The 16,699-nt window shown below is 39.0% G+C and overlaps 1 protein-coding gene across 2 annotated transcripts in view; it reads right to left on the bottom strand.

Moving 5' to 3' along the window:
- Positions 1-11,414: 11,414 nt before the first annotated feature.
- The window catches only part of Luzp4 (leucine zipper protein 4), a 66,446-nt gene continuing 61,161 nt past the window's right edge, over positions 11,415-16,699 (bottom strand). Inside the window, exon 7 of one of the 2 annotated variants that reach the window (NM_001114383.1) lies at positions 11,415-12,050. In NM_001114383.1, the coding sequence (NP_001107855.1) occupies positions 12,014-12,050 (37 nt within the window). In that variant the 3' untranslated portion in view covers positions 11,415-12,013. The remainder of the gene's footprint in view (positions 12,051-16,699) is intronic. The other variant, XM_006528903.2, reaches the window with a different exon arrangement.

The raw sequence follows: 16,699 nt of genomic DNA, 5'->3' as shown, positions 1-16,699 counted from the left end.
CTATTTTTGTTACAACTTATGGTCCTCCAGCATCAGTACCAACCTATAGTTAAGATAGAAAAAGAATATGATTTCTATTCTCCACATAGAGAAATAGACTTCTGAAATTCTAAGATTAGAATTACTTAGTAGAAGAAGAGGGGAATGAAAGAAAGATGAAATTTCAAGACCTGTAAGTCATATAAAGTACTCAGAAATTGCTGGTTGTTTGTGAGCCTGGGGCTGAGAAAAAGAAAAAGAAAAACAAACCATACATGTAATTTTTTGCTGATGTTTGAATAAGGCAATAGTGTGTCCTATGCTGAATTCCACACCCCTAAGCCCCTTAACCCATAACCACCCCTAGCTTTCAAACCTCATGGCCGACATCCATTATCTCCTGTGTGTGATGCATGTTGGTCCAGAGCTCCGTAATTAAACTACCTCGTGTAATTACATCAGGTCAGTCTATTCATGATTCTTTGGGTGCACGCCTAATCGGGAATTGAGTGGGGGTTTCCCCACAAGGTTCTATCAGAATATGACTCAGGGGTTCCTAGAGAAGGATAGAATGCAGACTATGGTTTTATAATTGGAAAGGGCAACTAAGCCCAAATCCGAAAGAATTTTTAAACTTATGTACTTCCCATTCAAATTGGAAGGAAATTATACATTTGAAGTACATGTTTTATCTACATTTTTGAAGTATTTCTATCTGGTCATGAACTTATGCTGTAGCTTAAGAGGCCATGTAAATAACTCTTATCATCTTGACCTACCCTCATTACATTTTCTTACCTACACATATTCGAGGATATTATTAGGTTTCCAGTACATTATCCCGGGCATCAAACTCAGATTCTCATGCTTGCAAGCATGCACTATGTCCTAGAACTCAGCCTAGCCAGCAGTCATTTAATGTTCCAGTGTATTACATGAGCATGGTATTGTAGTTTTTAAAAATCAGCTTGTCTATTTTGAAGAGTACTCCAGGTAGGACTGTGTATATGCAAAATCCCAGCACTGTTAAAAGCAGAAGTAGGGGGGATTTACTGTCATCCTCAACCACAATGGGTGTCTCCAGCCAGCAGGCTTTAAAGGAAACACTTTCTTAAAAGCCAAACCAAACAAATGAAAATATCACATCCCTGAATGATCATCACCTGCAGATTTTATCTACAATTTCATGTCTTAAACTGCAGAAGCAGAAGGATTGCATTGGAGGCCAGGCTCAGTAAATACTGGATTTTAGGACAGCCTTTTGACTACAGTATTGTTTCAGGACAGGTTGGCCCTACACTATGAAGTTTCACATAAAAAATCAAGAGGTGAATAAACAAAGTAATGAATACACAAACACATGAACAAATGCAGCACAATTTCAACTGAAAGGTCATTACATTGTAATAGGATAAGTTTTCTTTGCTCTCAAACTCTCACTTTGCCCCTTCTTAGAATTGGGAACAAAACACCCATGATAGGAGTTACAGAGACAAAGTTTGGAGCTGTGATGAAAGGAAAGACCATCTAGACACTGCCACATCTGGGTATCCACCACATAATCAGCCTCCAAACGCTGACACCACTGCATACAGTAGCAAGATTTTGCCGAAAGGACCCAGATATAGCTGTCTCTTGTGAGACTATGCCGCGGCCTAGCAAACACAAAAGTGGATGCTCACAGTCAGCTATTGGATGGATCACAGGGCCCACAATGGTGGAGCTAGAGAAAGTACCCAAGGAGCTAAAGGGATCTGCAACCCTCTAGGTGGAACAACATTATGAACTAACCAGTACCCTGGAACTCTTGACTCTAGCTGCATATGTATCAAAAGATGGCCTAGTTAGCCATCACCGGAAAGAGAGGCTTATTGGACTTACAAACTTTATATGCCCCAGTACAGGGGAAGGCCAGGGCCAAAATGTAGGAGTGGTTTGGAAGGGTAGTGGGGGGGGGGCGGGGAGGGTATGGGGGACTTTTGGGACTGCATTGGAAATGTAAATGAGGAAAATACCTAATAAAAATATTAAAAAGAGAAAATATCTAATAAAAATGAATAAATAAAAATCAAAAAATAAAAAAAAATTAAAAAGAGAGACTTTTCCTGAAAGCTCTAGAATAAAAAGAAGCAAAAACATGCAATAGGTTTAGATGGCAAAAAATAGTCAAACTCAGGGTTGAAAAAATCAATTAGACACAAAGAGAACAAAACAAATACTCAGGAAAATCAAGAGCTGGGTGATTTGTTTTTTGTTTGTAATTAATTTTTTTTATAAAATCAACATGATAGATAAATCCTTAATCAAACTCACTAAAAGGCACTGAAGCAGTATCCAAATTAACAAAATCAGAAATGAAATGGGAGGCATAACAACAGAAAATGAGGAAATTAAAAATTCATTCAAAAGCATGTACTTGACAAAACTGGAAAATCTGAATGAAATGGCTGGTTTTCTAGACAGATACCATGTACCAAAGTTAAATCAAGATTAGGTAACCCGACTAAGCTACCAAACACAGAAACACATGAAGGGACCCATGGCTCCAGCTGCATATGTAGCAGAGGATGGCCTTCTCAGGCACCAGTAGGAGGAGAGGACCTTGGTCCTGTGAATATATCCTCCATTGTAGGGGAATTTTAGGTCAGGGAGTTAGGAGTGGGTGTAGGAACACCCTCATAGAAGTAGGGACAGGGAGGATGGGATAGGGGGTTTCCGGAAAGGGGGGGCACTCAAAGGGGATAACATTTGAAATGTAAATAAAGAAAATATTCTATAATAAAAAGGGTTAGTTAAACCATCTAAACAGTTCCATAATTCCCCAAGGAAATAGAAGCAGTCATTAAAAACCTCCCAACCAATAAAAGCCCAGGGCCAGATGGTTTTAGTAGAGAATTCTATAAGACTTTAGTGAAGAGCTCAATCAAATCTTGTTTCTTTTGATTTGCATTTCCCTGATGCTTAATTATGTTGAACATTTTTTCAGGTGCTCTCAGTCCTTCGGTATTCCTCAGTTGAGAATTCTTTGTTTAGCTCTGTACCTCATTTTTAAATGGGGTTATTTGATTTTCTGGAGTCTAGCTTCACAAAAGAGGTCACTTGATATGCACTCAGGAATTGTACAGACTAGTGATTGTTACTCTGTTCTGGGTCTCTGCAGTGGAGTTGGAATGTTCCAGAGAGCATCCACTTCCTTTATCATGGGTTGTAGAGGGAGAATATATGTGCAGCTCAGTTGAGCAGTGTCCAACTGAGCTGTAGAGTGTGAGCAGTGGAGAAACTTATTGATGTACATGGGACCACTTGTCATTGAAGCTACTCTCTATTACTCTAAATGGGAAGTCAGGCAGGTCCACTCTTGACGCCTACCACAGACTGAGACTGACACTGGAAAAAAAAAGTATATTCATAGTTTGGCTCAAATTTAGGGAGTAAAAATTATCTCAATTTTCTTTTGTCTCTAGCACCTTTAGGATGTATAGAAAAGACAACAAGATTTGGGGAAATGGCTCAGTTGGCCAAATACTTGCCAGTAAGTGTAAGGATCCAAGTTGCACCCAGGGCCCCATTAAGATAAGCCATGATCTGAGGCTGTGAGCCAGAAGTACCCAGGTCCTTTATGGCAGAGTGGTTTTCCATCTTATCTTTTTCCTCCACCCCAACTCCTGCCTTGGAAATACGGTTTTTTTGTTTGTTTGTTTGTTTGTTTTGTTTTGTTTTTTTGTTTTTTCTTGATCAGCCATTCTAGCTTTTTCTGTAATTTGAAGTCTGTAATCGATTACTTGAGGACAGAAGATCCTCAAAATCCTCTGGACGTTCTTCTGAACGTTGCTATCATCTAATATCAGTAGTGTCTAATTTCAAATGCTTAATGTGTGTGTGGAAAGATGGCTGACAAACCTGAAGCTTGGTGGTAGATGGGAGAACTTACCCATGTATGATGTGTGAGTCATGTGTTCAGTCACCAGCACCTTTGGTGGGACACACAGGTGTAGCTTTAAAATGTTTGTAGAGTTTCCACTCCACAGGGAGCAGACAGCTAAGCTCAGTAAGAAGATGACATTTCCAAATACAGTTGTATTGCAGATGACACTGCTCCTTCACAGGACGACTTATAATATTCACCTGGTATGTCATTTGATGTAGCTTGCCTTCAGTAAAGGCAATGTAGTCTTTGGAAGAGCAAAGTGGGCCCAGATAAACAATATTGAGGTTCAAAAACAAGTTTTCAAGTACATGTGTTTTTCTTCAGAGCTGGGACCGAATCAAAGACCTCACTGATGGGTAGCAAGCACTCTGCCATCTTACAATATTAGTAACAACAAAAATCAAGCAACATGCACCGCTCCCAGACTCTATTATAATTATCTTAAAAAGCAGTTCATCTAAGTTAGGGCCAGGCTAATTTTTTTTTTTTTTTGGACGTTGAATGCTGCCTTCTGCTGGCTGTCATGGAGGAGGGCACCCTTTCAGACACAACAAAACCAAAAACCCACACAGCCTCAGAGGTGAAAGCCAGATTCAACATAATTTTACCCATAAAAATGATTGCTCCTTTTACAATGTAAGTAAAATATGATTCTTTTAAAATGTGTAAAATATAGAAAAAGTGAATATGGAAAAGTATAAATTTCCTATCACCTTAGCCCAACACTTTGGTGATTTTTGTGTTTGCCCATTCCCCTCTTTCGTGTTCCCTTTTCCCCTGTGTGTGTGTGTGTGTGTGTGTGTGTGTGTGTGTGTGTGTGAGTGTGTGTGTGTGTGTGTGTGTGTGTATGTATGTATTGTTAGCTTATTTGTTTATTTTGAATTAGAGCTTTGTATATAGCCGAGGCTTACCTTGAAACTGACCTTTCCCTGTCTCTGCTTCAGAGTACTGGGTTAACAGGGGGACATCACCACTACCAGCCACCCAGTCTGTAATGTGTATATTGATTCATGTATTGGATTGAAACATATTTTCCTTTATCCAAGGCTGCCTTAGACCTTTCTAGTTAGCCTTGAACTTCTGACCCTACAGGTTCTACTTTGAGAATGCTGGGATTTCAGGGGTGTGCCACCATATCCAGTTTACCCAGGCTCACCCATGTGGGCATCCAAGCAATTTAACTCAAATTTGAATCTCCAAACTTTACCTGTTACTCCCATTTTGAGGTGCTGTGCATGAAATTCAGTGGCACAGCATGCTGAGCAAGCACCTTGCCATTGAGCTCCAGCCTCTCTCTCTTGTTTCTATCATACAATATTTGGATTTGTATTCCAAAATCTGTTTTTATGTGAGCATTAGTTGCATTTAACAAACAGTTATTGAAAACTTTCTATATGCTAAGCATTTTATTATGCAACAGGTATAAAACAATGGAAGGCTGGAGATGTGACACATTTGGTGATGTTAGAGCCCTTTGCCTAGAGGGCACTGGACCCCTTATTAGATTTCCAACCATAAAAATCAAAAATAAGGATGCAGGGATGGTTCAACAGAGGAAAATTTATCAAAGTAACCCACTATATAAACAAACTTAAAAAATCCGATGATCATCTCAGTAGATGCTTACAAGGTACTTCATTCTTAAGCCCAGCATTTTTTCTAGGTTTTAGGACCAAACCCCTAACTTTTCTTGCTGATCATGGTATCACATAGCTGTAAGCACTCATGAGGTAGAGGAAGGTGGATTGCCCCAAGTTTCTGATCTCATAGCACGTTTGAGTCCCAACAGACACACATAGGGAAAAATGCCTATCAAACCAAAAGCAAACTCCACTGTGAATGTAGAAATGAACAGAAGAGCACTTGACACCTCAGCTCACAACTTCCTGCAACTCCAGCTCGAAGGAACTCAACACTCCTCCATGGCCTCTGTGGCTTTCTGTACCCACATTCTCATATCCACATGCACAAACATAATTCCAAATAAAACCATTCTTTTTCATAGGAATTAAAAACATTGAGAGAGAGGGAGGACACAGTGCCCCACACAGACTATAACATCAACCGTCTCAGTCAGAAATCTCAGTTGCTAATCATAATCATTACAGTGTATCACCTGAGAGATTAGGGTGTTTTTTTTTAAATGTGGGTTTCTGGGTCCTGTAATTGGAGTCTCTTCTTTGAGAGTTATTAAGTGATGCCTGGGATTTTGCAAGTTCCCAGTTGATGCTGTCAATACTGCTCTGAGGATCAACCTTGAAACATTAGGTCCAGGTGAGAGAAGCATAGTGAAGCAAGTCACTGTTTCTTTGTTCACATTCTAACAAATGGAAGAAAGCTTGGCTCTTTGAAGTGCTTAACACTATAATTTATATTCCCTTACTTCTGTTATTCAAGGCAAATAAGGAGTGACTTGTGAGTGATGTGGCTGAGGTTTAATCACTCATGGCAAGCAATTCTGCATTCTCAGTCTATTTACATATGAGAAAATATACACTTTTTAGAAGTAGAGCTGTCTGTTAAACAGTTCAGTCTTCCAGTGCTGCAATTTATTATACTATATAGCATTCTACACGTGTACCATTTGGTCTAGCTCTCTTCTAGAAAATTACCATATAGAATGAGCTAAGCATATGTTGTAAATATATACTACATGGAACTTCTCTATGAACATAATTTAGTAAAATCTCTCTGGAAACTGCTTAGCAGCCCAGCAATGGGAAAGTGCATACATACAATGGAGAAATTGATTGTGACCAGAAAAGAAGGATGAAAGTAGAGACAGCAAGTAAGAGGTATTGTTCTTCTCATCCTTCCTCACTGCTCCCACATCCTGTGAGGCCACACGGCTCACAAGTTGTGCACTGTACATGGGCGTGTCATTGGGAACAGATTGTAAATTTGTGGCACCCATTTTCTTGCTCAGTGATGCCACTCATGTTTGATGCTCTCTTGCCCCAGGAACAGATTTTATTTGTGGGAAATAGATGCATTGTAATGTGGATCCAAGTACTCTAGGGACCAAAATATAAGAGAACATTATGCCACAAAACTGGAAGAGCTGTACAGATTGCAGATACCAACTATAACCTTACTAGAGAAAATGGAGTCAGTACCAGGCTGGTGTCTGCCAAACTGCTGGAACACAGACATAGGGCAATAGCTATGACATCGTTAAGGAAAAGTTCCCATTACTTCTGGGTTTGCTTAAACACTTAGTTTTATTATCTTTGAATTATGGTTTAAATTCCAAATATGTTACTCCCCTCCCTTTCATAACAGAGCAAACATTTTTGTTTTATAAGTCAGAATGGTAAAGGACAGCTTTTGAAGATGTGTTTTGTGGATGGCTGTTGGATGTCATGATGCAGGTCAACAAGCTTGAGCCATAGCTCCTCCATCTGTAAGCCAGAAATTGCCCAGAAAGGACTCTTTGCCCGCATCCCAAAGATACTATCTTGTCTGAATCCTGGTCTAAAATTTTGATGTTTCCCAGATATGATACTCAAGGTGAGAGAGGATGGAGATTTGAGGCACTTGGTAGATTGTTTTCCTATCACACATAAACCCTGGTTGGATCCCCAGAGTTGCAAAACTGGGTGTGATCTTGTAGACCTGTAATCACAACTTGAGTGGGAGGTAGATGCAAGAGCATCAGAAGGCTCGGTGGGTAAAAGTAATTGGCAGTACAAACTGACGTTCTGAGAAGCTGTATTTGATCCCCAAGAGCCTACAGAGAAAGGAGAGAACCTGAGCCAGGCATGCCCATGCACCCTCACTCACACTCATCATCTACAACATACAAAACTATGACAGTATTTTTGAACAGTGAGACGGTGCCAGTGAGATGGCTCGGACTTAAAAGAACTTGCCATGCAAACCTGAAGACTTGAAATCAGTCTTCCAGAGGTCCTGTGCTCAATTCCCAGAGTTCAATTCCCAGCAAACACATGGTGGCTCACAACCATCTGTAATGGAATCCAATGCACTCTTCTGTTGTGTCTGAAGACAACAATAGTGTACTCATATACATAAAGTAAATAACCTTTAAAAAAACTCAGTCTTCAGATACCAACTATGGTGGTAGATTAACTGGGTCAGCCAAGCTGTCTTTTGATTTCCACATGTGAGTCCCAGTGGCATTTATACTCTTGAGAATATGTAATCACACACACAAATAATACAATTTTAACAATTTTATAATTGAAAAAAAACCCTTCAGTTTGAAATCTTTGTATTTTGCAGGAGAATGTCCGAAGGACTACATGCATTATTCAATTATCAGTATTAATACAGAAAAGTACCTTATTTCTATTATTCATAATTTAGCAGGCACATGAAGAATAGTTTCCATTATTTAAAAAAGGGCCACTATAAATGTAAGATAGATGCCATACTCTGCATTTTATTTCTTTTTCTTGTTCCTCTTGAATATGAAGGCACTATCAACATTTTTTCCCAGATAATTCCTTGTCATGAAAGATTCTCCTGCACACTCAATCATGTTTTAGTATCAGCTCTACAGTCATATTTTAAGCACAACATCATATACCAAATTAGAACAAGGTGCAATATCAATATTGGATTGCTATGATTTATATATTGCCTTTTGGTAGCTTTCTTATTGTGGTCTAGCGAGTTTTTGATTTATTAATTTATTATTAATTTTCTAATTAATATTAATATCGACATAAACAGTAAAGGCAGCTGGTTTCTTTGCCACTTTCACTTAGCATAGAAGTTTCAATTAATCTTAGAGAGTGAGAACATTTTTCAACTCTTAGGAATGTATTGGTAAGTGAAGTTTGCCAATAAGTCACACTATGAGTGGAACGTCTCACTACAGTTGTTGTAGCACTGTGCAGAATTATTTTAAGATTTTTTAATAGGAACAAATTTGTACTTTTTCTATCATGAGGTTCAACAATGCAATGGCTATATGTGGGTATGTATATTTTTGCATTTTATGCCTTTTCAAATTTCTCCAATGATGATGTATTAATTTTGTACCAGAAGAAATATTTTTGGGCTGAAGATGCAGCTCATTTGGTAGAGGGCTTATTTGGCATACACAAAGACTGTAGCACCTATAACCTCAGCACTTGGAAGATGGAGGCAGGAAGCCCAAAAGTTCAAAGTTATCCTTGGTGTCATAGCAAGCAGGAGGCCAGCCTGGAATACATGAGCCCCACGAAAGGATGGACTATCCAGAGAGTGCCCCACCCGGGTATCCATCTCATAATCAGCCACCAGACCCAGACACTATTACATATGCCAGCAAGATTTTGCTGAAGGATCCCTGATATAGCTGTCTCCTATGAGGCTATGCAATTGCCTGGCAAATATACAGAAGTGGATGCTCACAGTCATCTATAGGATGGAACACAAGGCCCCCAATGGAGGAGGTAGAGAAGGTACACATTGAACTGAAGGGGTCTGCAAACCTATAGGTGTAAGAACAGTATGAACTTAACAGTACCCCAGAGCTCGTGTCTCTAGCTGCATATGTAGCAGATGGCCTAGTTGGCCATCATTGGGAAGAGAGGCCCCTAGGTCTTGGAAACTTTATATACCCCAGTACAGGGGAACACCAGGGGCAAGATGTGGGAGTTGGTGGGTAGGGTAGCAGGGTGGGGGAGGGTGTAGGGAACTGTCTGGATAGCATTTGAAATGTAAATAAAGAAAATATTTAATAAAATAAACAAAACAGAAAGAAAGAAAGAAAGAAAGAAAGAAAGAAAGAAAGAAAGAAAGAAAGAAGAAGGAAGGAAAGAAGGAAAGGCAGAAAGAAAGAAAGAAAGAAAGAAAGAAAGAAAGAAAGAAAGAAAGAAAGAAAGAAAGAAAGGCAATAACCCTATGTTACTCCCTTTTTCAAGAGCTGAACAAATAAAAGGGAACACAATGACAGCAAAAAAAAAATTAGAAAATACATACAAATCTTTCACAATTCATAATATTTTTTAAAGGGAGAATACACATTTGCTTTCAAAGTAATTGGCCATATAAATGATATTAGGGCAGGGCAGGGCAGGGCAGGGCAGGGCAGGGCAGGGCAGGGCAGGGCAGGGCAGGGCAAGCCAGAGCCAAGCACATCTACATTCCGTGGATCTTGGAGGCTGAGGCAGGATAACCAAAAACTTGAGGACTGCCTCAATGATCGCTACATTTTTCAGTCCAATAATATAAATAATTTTAAGCCATTGTTAATTTTGTTAAGGAAACAGTGCGAAAGTATAGACTTGAATTGTTCTCATGTCACTACACTGTATCTAATTATCCTCAGAGAAGCCACTCAATGTGAGGACAAGACTTCCTTTGTTATTCTTAAAAGTACTGGCTCCTTATTTATATTCATGTCACTGTGCTAAAAAAAAAAGAAAAAGAAAAAGAAAAAAAAAATAGAAAAAGCTGCACTTGGTGCTGCATGCCCTTAATCCCAGCACTTGGGAGGCAGAGGCAGGTGGATTTCTGAGTTCGAGACCAGCCTGGTCTATAGAGTGAGTTTCAGGACAGCCACAGCCATTCAGAGAAACTCTGTCTCAAAACAAACAAACAAACAAACAAAAACAAACAAACAAACAACCGGATAAAAGCAACTTAGGGAAGAAAGAAAGGGGTATTGTAGTTCACTTTTAAGGTTACAGAGTGTCAGGGTGATGAAATCAGAGCAATGGGAACTTGGGACAGGCATGAAAGCTTGTATTCATGCACTTTATCCTTTTCACACAGTAAAATCACAGCCCAGGGAATGATGTCACCCATATTGAGTGGCTCTTCCTACCTTAATGGACATACACAAGACCATCCTCGAGAAGCACATATGCTCTCCTAATTTACTCTAGAGCTCATCAATAACTGAGATGTACCATCATACACACCTTTAAATGAAATAAAATTACAGTGTCACTATTTGGAATGTATAGCTGGGAGCTGAGGTCCAAAACTTATTTTGATGATTCATCCATGGCAAGATTATTATTACTTACTCCAAATATTCATAGTCAGGAAAAAAATGACATTTGTATTTAAATGTTATTTGAGCTGGAGAGAGAGCACAATAGTAAAGAATTACCTGCCATGCTTATGGCCCTGGTTCTTTATAAATTTCATTTATTTTTTTAAATTTTTTTAATTATATATTTTCTTCATTTACATTTCAAATGCTATTAGCTCATTGGTAGAGTGCTTTTCTAGCAAGAGCAAGGCCCTGGGTTCAGTCCTCAGCTCTGGGGAAAAAAAGACAAAATAACAAAAAGACACCCCAAAATAGGTAAATTACATTTTCTTTAGGGTTTATGTTGTGTGCACATGTGTGTGTGTGTGTGTGTGTGTGTGTGTGTGTGTACATGAAGGGTGTTAGAGGAAAATTTGTAGGAAAGAGTTCTAAGATTTGGGCAGGCTTGGTGTCAGCAGTGTTATCTCACTGACCCTAAGGCCTGCCTGGGCTCCAGTCCTAGAACTGAAACAAACAAACAAACAAACAAACAAACAAACACAAAAAAAGAAATAACAATGTTCACAACTCTTTATTGAATTTCATGTGTTTGCAAATCCAACAATAAAAGAAGTTACATGTAGAATTCTGACAAAAGTAAGAAAAAATTAAGTTGCCTTTCATGTTACACTAAAATGGATAAGAAAAAAAAGCTTACTAGTGTAATACTCATACAGTTGAAGTCACTCACATTGATTGCTTTTGTGCATAAAACCTTCTTATCACTTGTATGGGTTCCAGAGCTTAAGGATTATGGTAAATTACACAGTTTCTCTAACATTGAAAAAAATCCCATGTATTCTGAAAATAGCTGATTTCTTAAAACAACCCCATTGAAACCAGGATTCATCTTGCTCATCTCCTTGTTCTTTTATGCAAACAGTGCTAAACACTTTTTCTTCAAATAGCTTAGTATGAACAGAATCCTGACATTTAATCCTAAGAAAGTACATTAACAAGAACAGTCCAAACTCGAACATTATATGAATGTACGTATGCTCTCAAGTGTGGTTCAGTGCAATTAGCTAGCTGCCAACGCCCGAAGGAAAAGGCAGTTTAGTCTTCAGGTCTTCTCATTCTACTATTGTTCATCCTGGTTTCTCGAAGATTCCTTAGTATAGTGTATCTAGCATGGAGCGACAGGTTAGTCTGTGAAACAGAGAAAAATTCTTTAAGTTGGGAAGCTTAACAATTTAGCAAAAACTCCTGAAATTTGATTATTAAAAATAGACTAGAGAGCACAGTTAGCCCACAATGAAATCCAGTTCTTGGAGTTGGAGGCAGGAGGGCCAGGTATTCAGTCATCCTTGCTACAATACTGAATTAGATAGAGGTCAGCCTGGGCTACCTGTGACTCAAAATTCTAAAAAAGAAAAGAAAAGAAAAAAGAAAAATGAACAAAGGAAGCAATTGAGTAGGCAAGGAGGCAGGCAGGCCTGTTGGTATTCACCTATAAATGCAGGTAATGGAAGTTTGAAATCTGATTGGGCTAAAAAGGGAGTTCAAGGTACCAGAAAAAGACAAAAGGAGCATACTGAGATGGTTTGAGAAGACTCTGAGCGGGGCTGATGTCTGTTTAAGTTTGGAGAATGTACACCAGCTCTCCTTGAGACTCCAGAATCACCGGTGGTTTGCCTGGTCCTTGGTCTACCCCTGAGGTCACTATGTACTTCACCCACAATAAACAGCAAAATCCTAGACCTTTAATGGAAGAACATATTACTACAAAGACCAAGCAGTGGTATCTTTCACTGTAGAACAAATGGCAGGCTTAATTCTACATGCTCAAAGTAAAATGACTGCCCTATATTCAGGATTTACAATCTATTATGTGAGAGCAATCCTAGATACCAATGTCTTCCTATTGGTCTTACTGTACAGCTGAGGAGTGTACCTCAAAGGCTGCCTTTAGTCAGACTTAATTCCAGCTTCATCTTATATACATGACCACAAAGCCAAGGTTTTTCCTCATCATTCAGACATTCCCTTTTCATCTTAAAACCCAAGTTAGAAAGGGTTAGCATTGTTGTGAGATTGAGGTAGTTTGTATGTTTTCTGTTTTCCACTTATGAAACACACACACACACACACACACGTACACACACTTTATTTTTTTCTGTTTTTATAAGAAAGAGCATTTATATAAGAGTTTAAGATGTCCTTGGTCTCATGATTCTCTGAACTAGTCTGCCTTACTTATGTGTTACGTACGTCTTCCCCTAATATAATCAGAATCCTGATGGATTAGTATACTTTTCTTACATCAGCTCATTGCTCAATGAAGAATGTTAGAAAGTTCTTTTAATTTCAATCCCTTTTAAAAGTCTTTTGCCATGTATTAATTTGCTTCTTTGCTCTAGTACATAGTCTACTAAACATGCTTGCTTTCTTTTGTGAGAATCACTCTAAGCCTGTATGTGGCTGAGCATTTAAGTATAAAGGATTATGGGCTAAATTTGTGTTTCAACAGAGGTTTGTTTGAAAATCAGTCTGGAGAGGGGGCTCAGCAGGTAGTTACCTGAGGTTATTTCCAGGCGCTTACATTAGGTAGCTCACATGTGGCTGCAGCTGCAGTTCCAGGGATCAGGAAGACATGTGGACATGCACATGCACACATCCATGCTCACAGTGTGAGAGGGAGGATGATAGTGTAAATAGATCGATAGACAGGTAGCTGGATATATAGACAGACATACTGACTGACTGAGAAAGAAACAGAGACAGACTCAGAGACAGATGCACAAAGACAGAGAGGCAGACAAAGATAATTATAAACACAGGTAAAAGAGGTTGGCTTATTTTCCTAACATTTTTGTCCCTCACAAAGGCAGAGAATGGGAAAAGATTCCATGGGTATTAAGGGGGTCTCATGTTTCCTATATGTAAAAGATAACATTATTGATTTCAAGTTGACCTAAAATGAACATGGCTTCTTTAATATCTAATGAGTAAGCAATTCTGCCATTTCATCATAAGTACCCGGTCAGTCTGCACTACAACATCGAAGTTTAGTCTCACTCTTTTTGGGTGACATGTTAGAGTCTTAATTGTGGTGTATGTACCATCAACAAATTCAGCATCAACTTCAGGTCTCCAGCAACTGTCAATTAAGGCACAATAATTAGTAAGTCGCTATAGTGGCCTCCTATCAGATAAGCAACTTTGGGGCCTTCAACTTTGTGTCTGAAGGTCTCAGACACAAAGAGGTCTAAAAGGAGAAGGTGCAGTCAATTAATATCTATGCTCCCTGTAGAACCCATATTCTGAGTCATGGAGTATGTCTGCAGGCTTTTCCCTGCTGTTGAGAAAACTCAGGCCTCTAATGCATTGTGTGCTTTACCACTGAATTATACTCCTAACGCTAGGTATTATAATCAATTTACTTTACATCTTTAGGTGAGTTTTCACCTGTTAGATAGGAATCCAGTTCTACTCCTTTTTAAGTGTAGTATATTTTGGAACAAAAGTAATCTAAACTTCCATAGGATGAAAATGGATTTGTGAGTGTCTTGGACTAGGATGCAGAGAACATGGGGCAAGAAAGGTCTGCATGAAGAGTGTCTCAGTAGGAGCATGGCAATTTGGAGGCAAACAGTGAAAATGTTCAAAAATTACATCAGGATGAAGACTGCACACCTCATAATCTACTAAAAGCCACAGAATTGTGTAGTCTAACTACATAATATAAAAATTGTAGCTTAGTAAAATTCATCAAAGCTGTGCCTTATAATTTTACTTCTTGGTAGGTAGAGGCAGTGTCTTAGTCAGAGTTTCTATTCCTGCATAAACATCATGAACAAGAAGCAAGCTGAGGTGAAAAAGGTTTATTTGGCTTACACTTCCATACTGCTGTTCATCACCAAGGAAGTCATGACTGGATCTCAAGCAGGTCAGGAAGCAGGAGCTGATGCAGAGGCCATGGAGAAATATTCTTTACTGGCTTTCCTCCTCTGGCTTGCTCAGGCTGCTCTCTTATAGAACCCAAGACTACCAGCCCATAAATTGTCCCACCCACAATGGGCCTTTCCCCCTTGATCACTAATTGAGAAAATGCCTTACAGTTGGATCTCATGGAGGCATTTCCTCAACTGAAGCTCCTTTCTCTGTGATAACTCCAGCTGTGTCAACTTAACACAAAACTAGCCAGTACAGTCAGATTGATCAGGAGCTCATGAATATCCTTGGAAACAGTGTTTGAGGACAGCCTTGTCTATGAAACCCTCTCAAAAAAAAAAGAACAAAAATAACAACAACAACAACAACAACAACAAAACACCAACCAACCAACCAACCAACCAACCAAACAAACAAACAAACAAACCAAACAACAAAGCAGTTGCTTGCTGTTATGTACAACTATACCTAACTACTTTTCTGAGTCCTAACTTCAAAACTGTTAACGTTTCCTTTCCTCATTTATATTACTTTTTAAATAGTGCTTAAACTCCTAAGCCTGTTCAGACAGTCTGGCCACTCTTATTCTTTCTCCGCATACTTCCCCACACAGCTGATGAGTATGTAGGCTTTCTTGGACCCTATGTTAAAAGTCAGGAGGACTTCCTTTCTTTTGCTTCTCCATCTCCCTCCTCCTGGCAGCTGCTGATTTTTGCAACTCATCTGCCCTGTCTCTATGTCATTTTTCTAACTCATAAAATGATTCTCAAAGTTAAGCAAAAAGGAAGAAAATTACAAAAATGTTAGCTGGAGTGTTGAGAGTGCAGAGAAGTGGTAGAGCACTTGCTAGCTTGAGTGAAACCGGAGTCCCATTCTTAGCATCATAAATACTCCAATGAACATGGGACCAAAAATTGAAAGTAGGATCACATATCTAGAATCCCCTAAACCTGGAGATTGATGCAGAAGGATTTGCATTTAATGGCAGCCTGATTAGATAGAAGGTTGAAGCCATCCTATAATATCACGACCTTGAGGTCTCTCACCCAATAAAAAGACAATGGAAAAAAATGTGGTAGCACATACCAAGAATCCCTCAAACCAAGATTTGGGGCAGGAGGATCTTGACTTTAAAGGTAGCCTGGTTATACAGGAATTAGTACAAAAGCCAGTCCGGCTTCCTTTGATATTTGTTGCAAAAGGCCTCAGGTATGGCTGCTAGTGGGTCTGGTTTATGCTTTGTTATAATAGGGCTTCATGTCAGTAATCAGTACAGAAAAAAATTGAGACATTTTCTCATGTATCCAAGGCTGGAATTAATATCACTATATACATGAAGATGGCTTTGAACTTTGGATACTATTGCCTCTACCTCCTGAGTCTTGTGGTTGCAGACATAGACCAGTAAACCTGCTATTATGCATTTCTGGGTAACGAACCAATTGAAACATACATGTTAGACATTAAAAAACTGGACTATTTCCCAGTCTAAGAAGGAAGATTTTACTGGGGAGGTAAATTAATCCCGGGGAAAAGTTTTATCATATACAGTCTCACTTTGCCATAAAACAAAAAATGTCCAAAGGCTGTGCTGCTTTTGGGATAGTTATTTTAGTTGTTATAGTCAGTAGTTCTTCATAACCAACTTACTTTCTGTATTGTTATAAATACTGTTACTTTTAGGCCTTGAGTGGACTAAACAGTGTTTGAGGAGGGGATGAAAGTTTGATGTTAGTTCAATGTTAGTAATATTTATAAATTAGATAAATATTACATTCCTTCCTCCCCTTCCTTTACCTCTCCCTCCATCCTTGCCTCCCTCCCTTCCTTTTGCAGTGCTAGTCATGGAACTCAGCACTAAAAAATTCTACACAGGCACTCTACTGACTACTTTCATATTAGTT

This window comes from Mus musculus, chromosome X (genome assembly GCF_000001635.26).
Source record: "Mus musculus strain C57BL/6J chromosome X, GRCm38.p6 C57BL/6J".
Taxonomy (NCBI): domain Eukaryota; kingdom Metazoa; phylum Chordata; class Mammalia; order Rodentia; family Muridae; genus Mus; species Mus musculus.
Note: the sequence above shows the minus strand (reverse complement) of the source record. Positions and strands in the feature narration are given on the sequence as shown.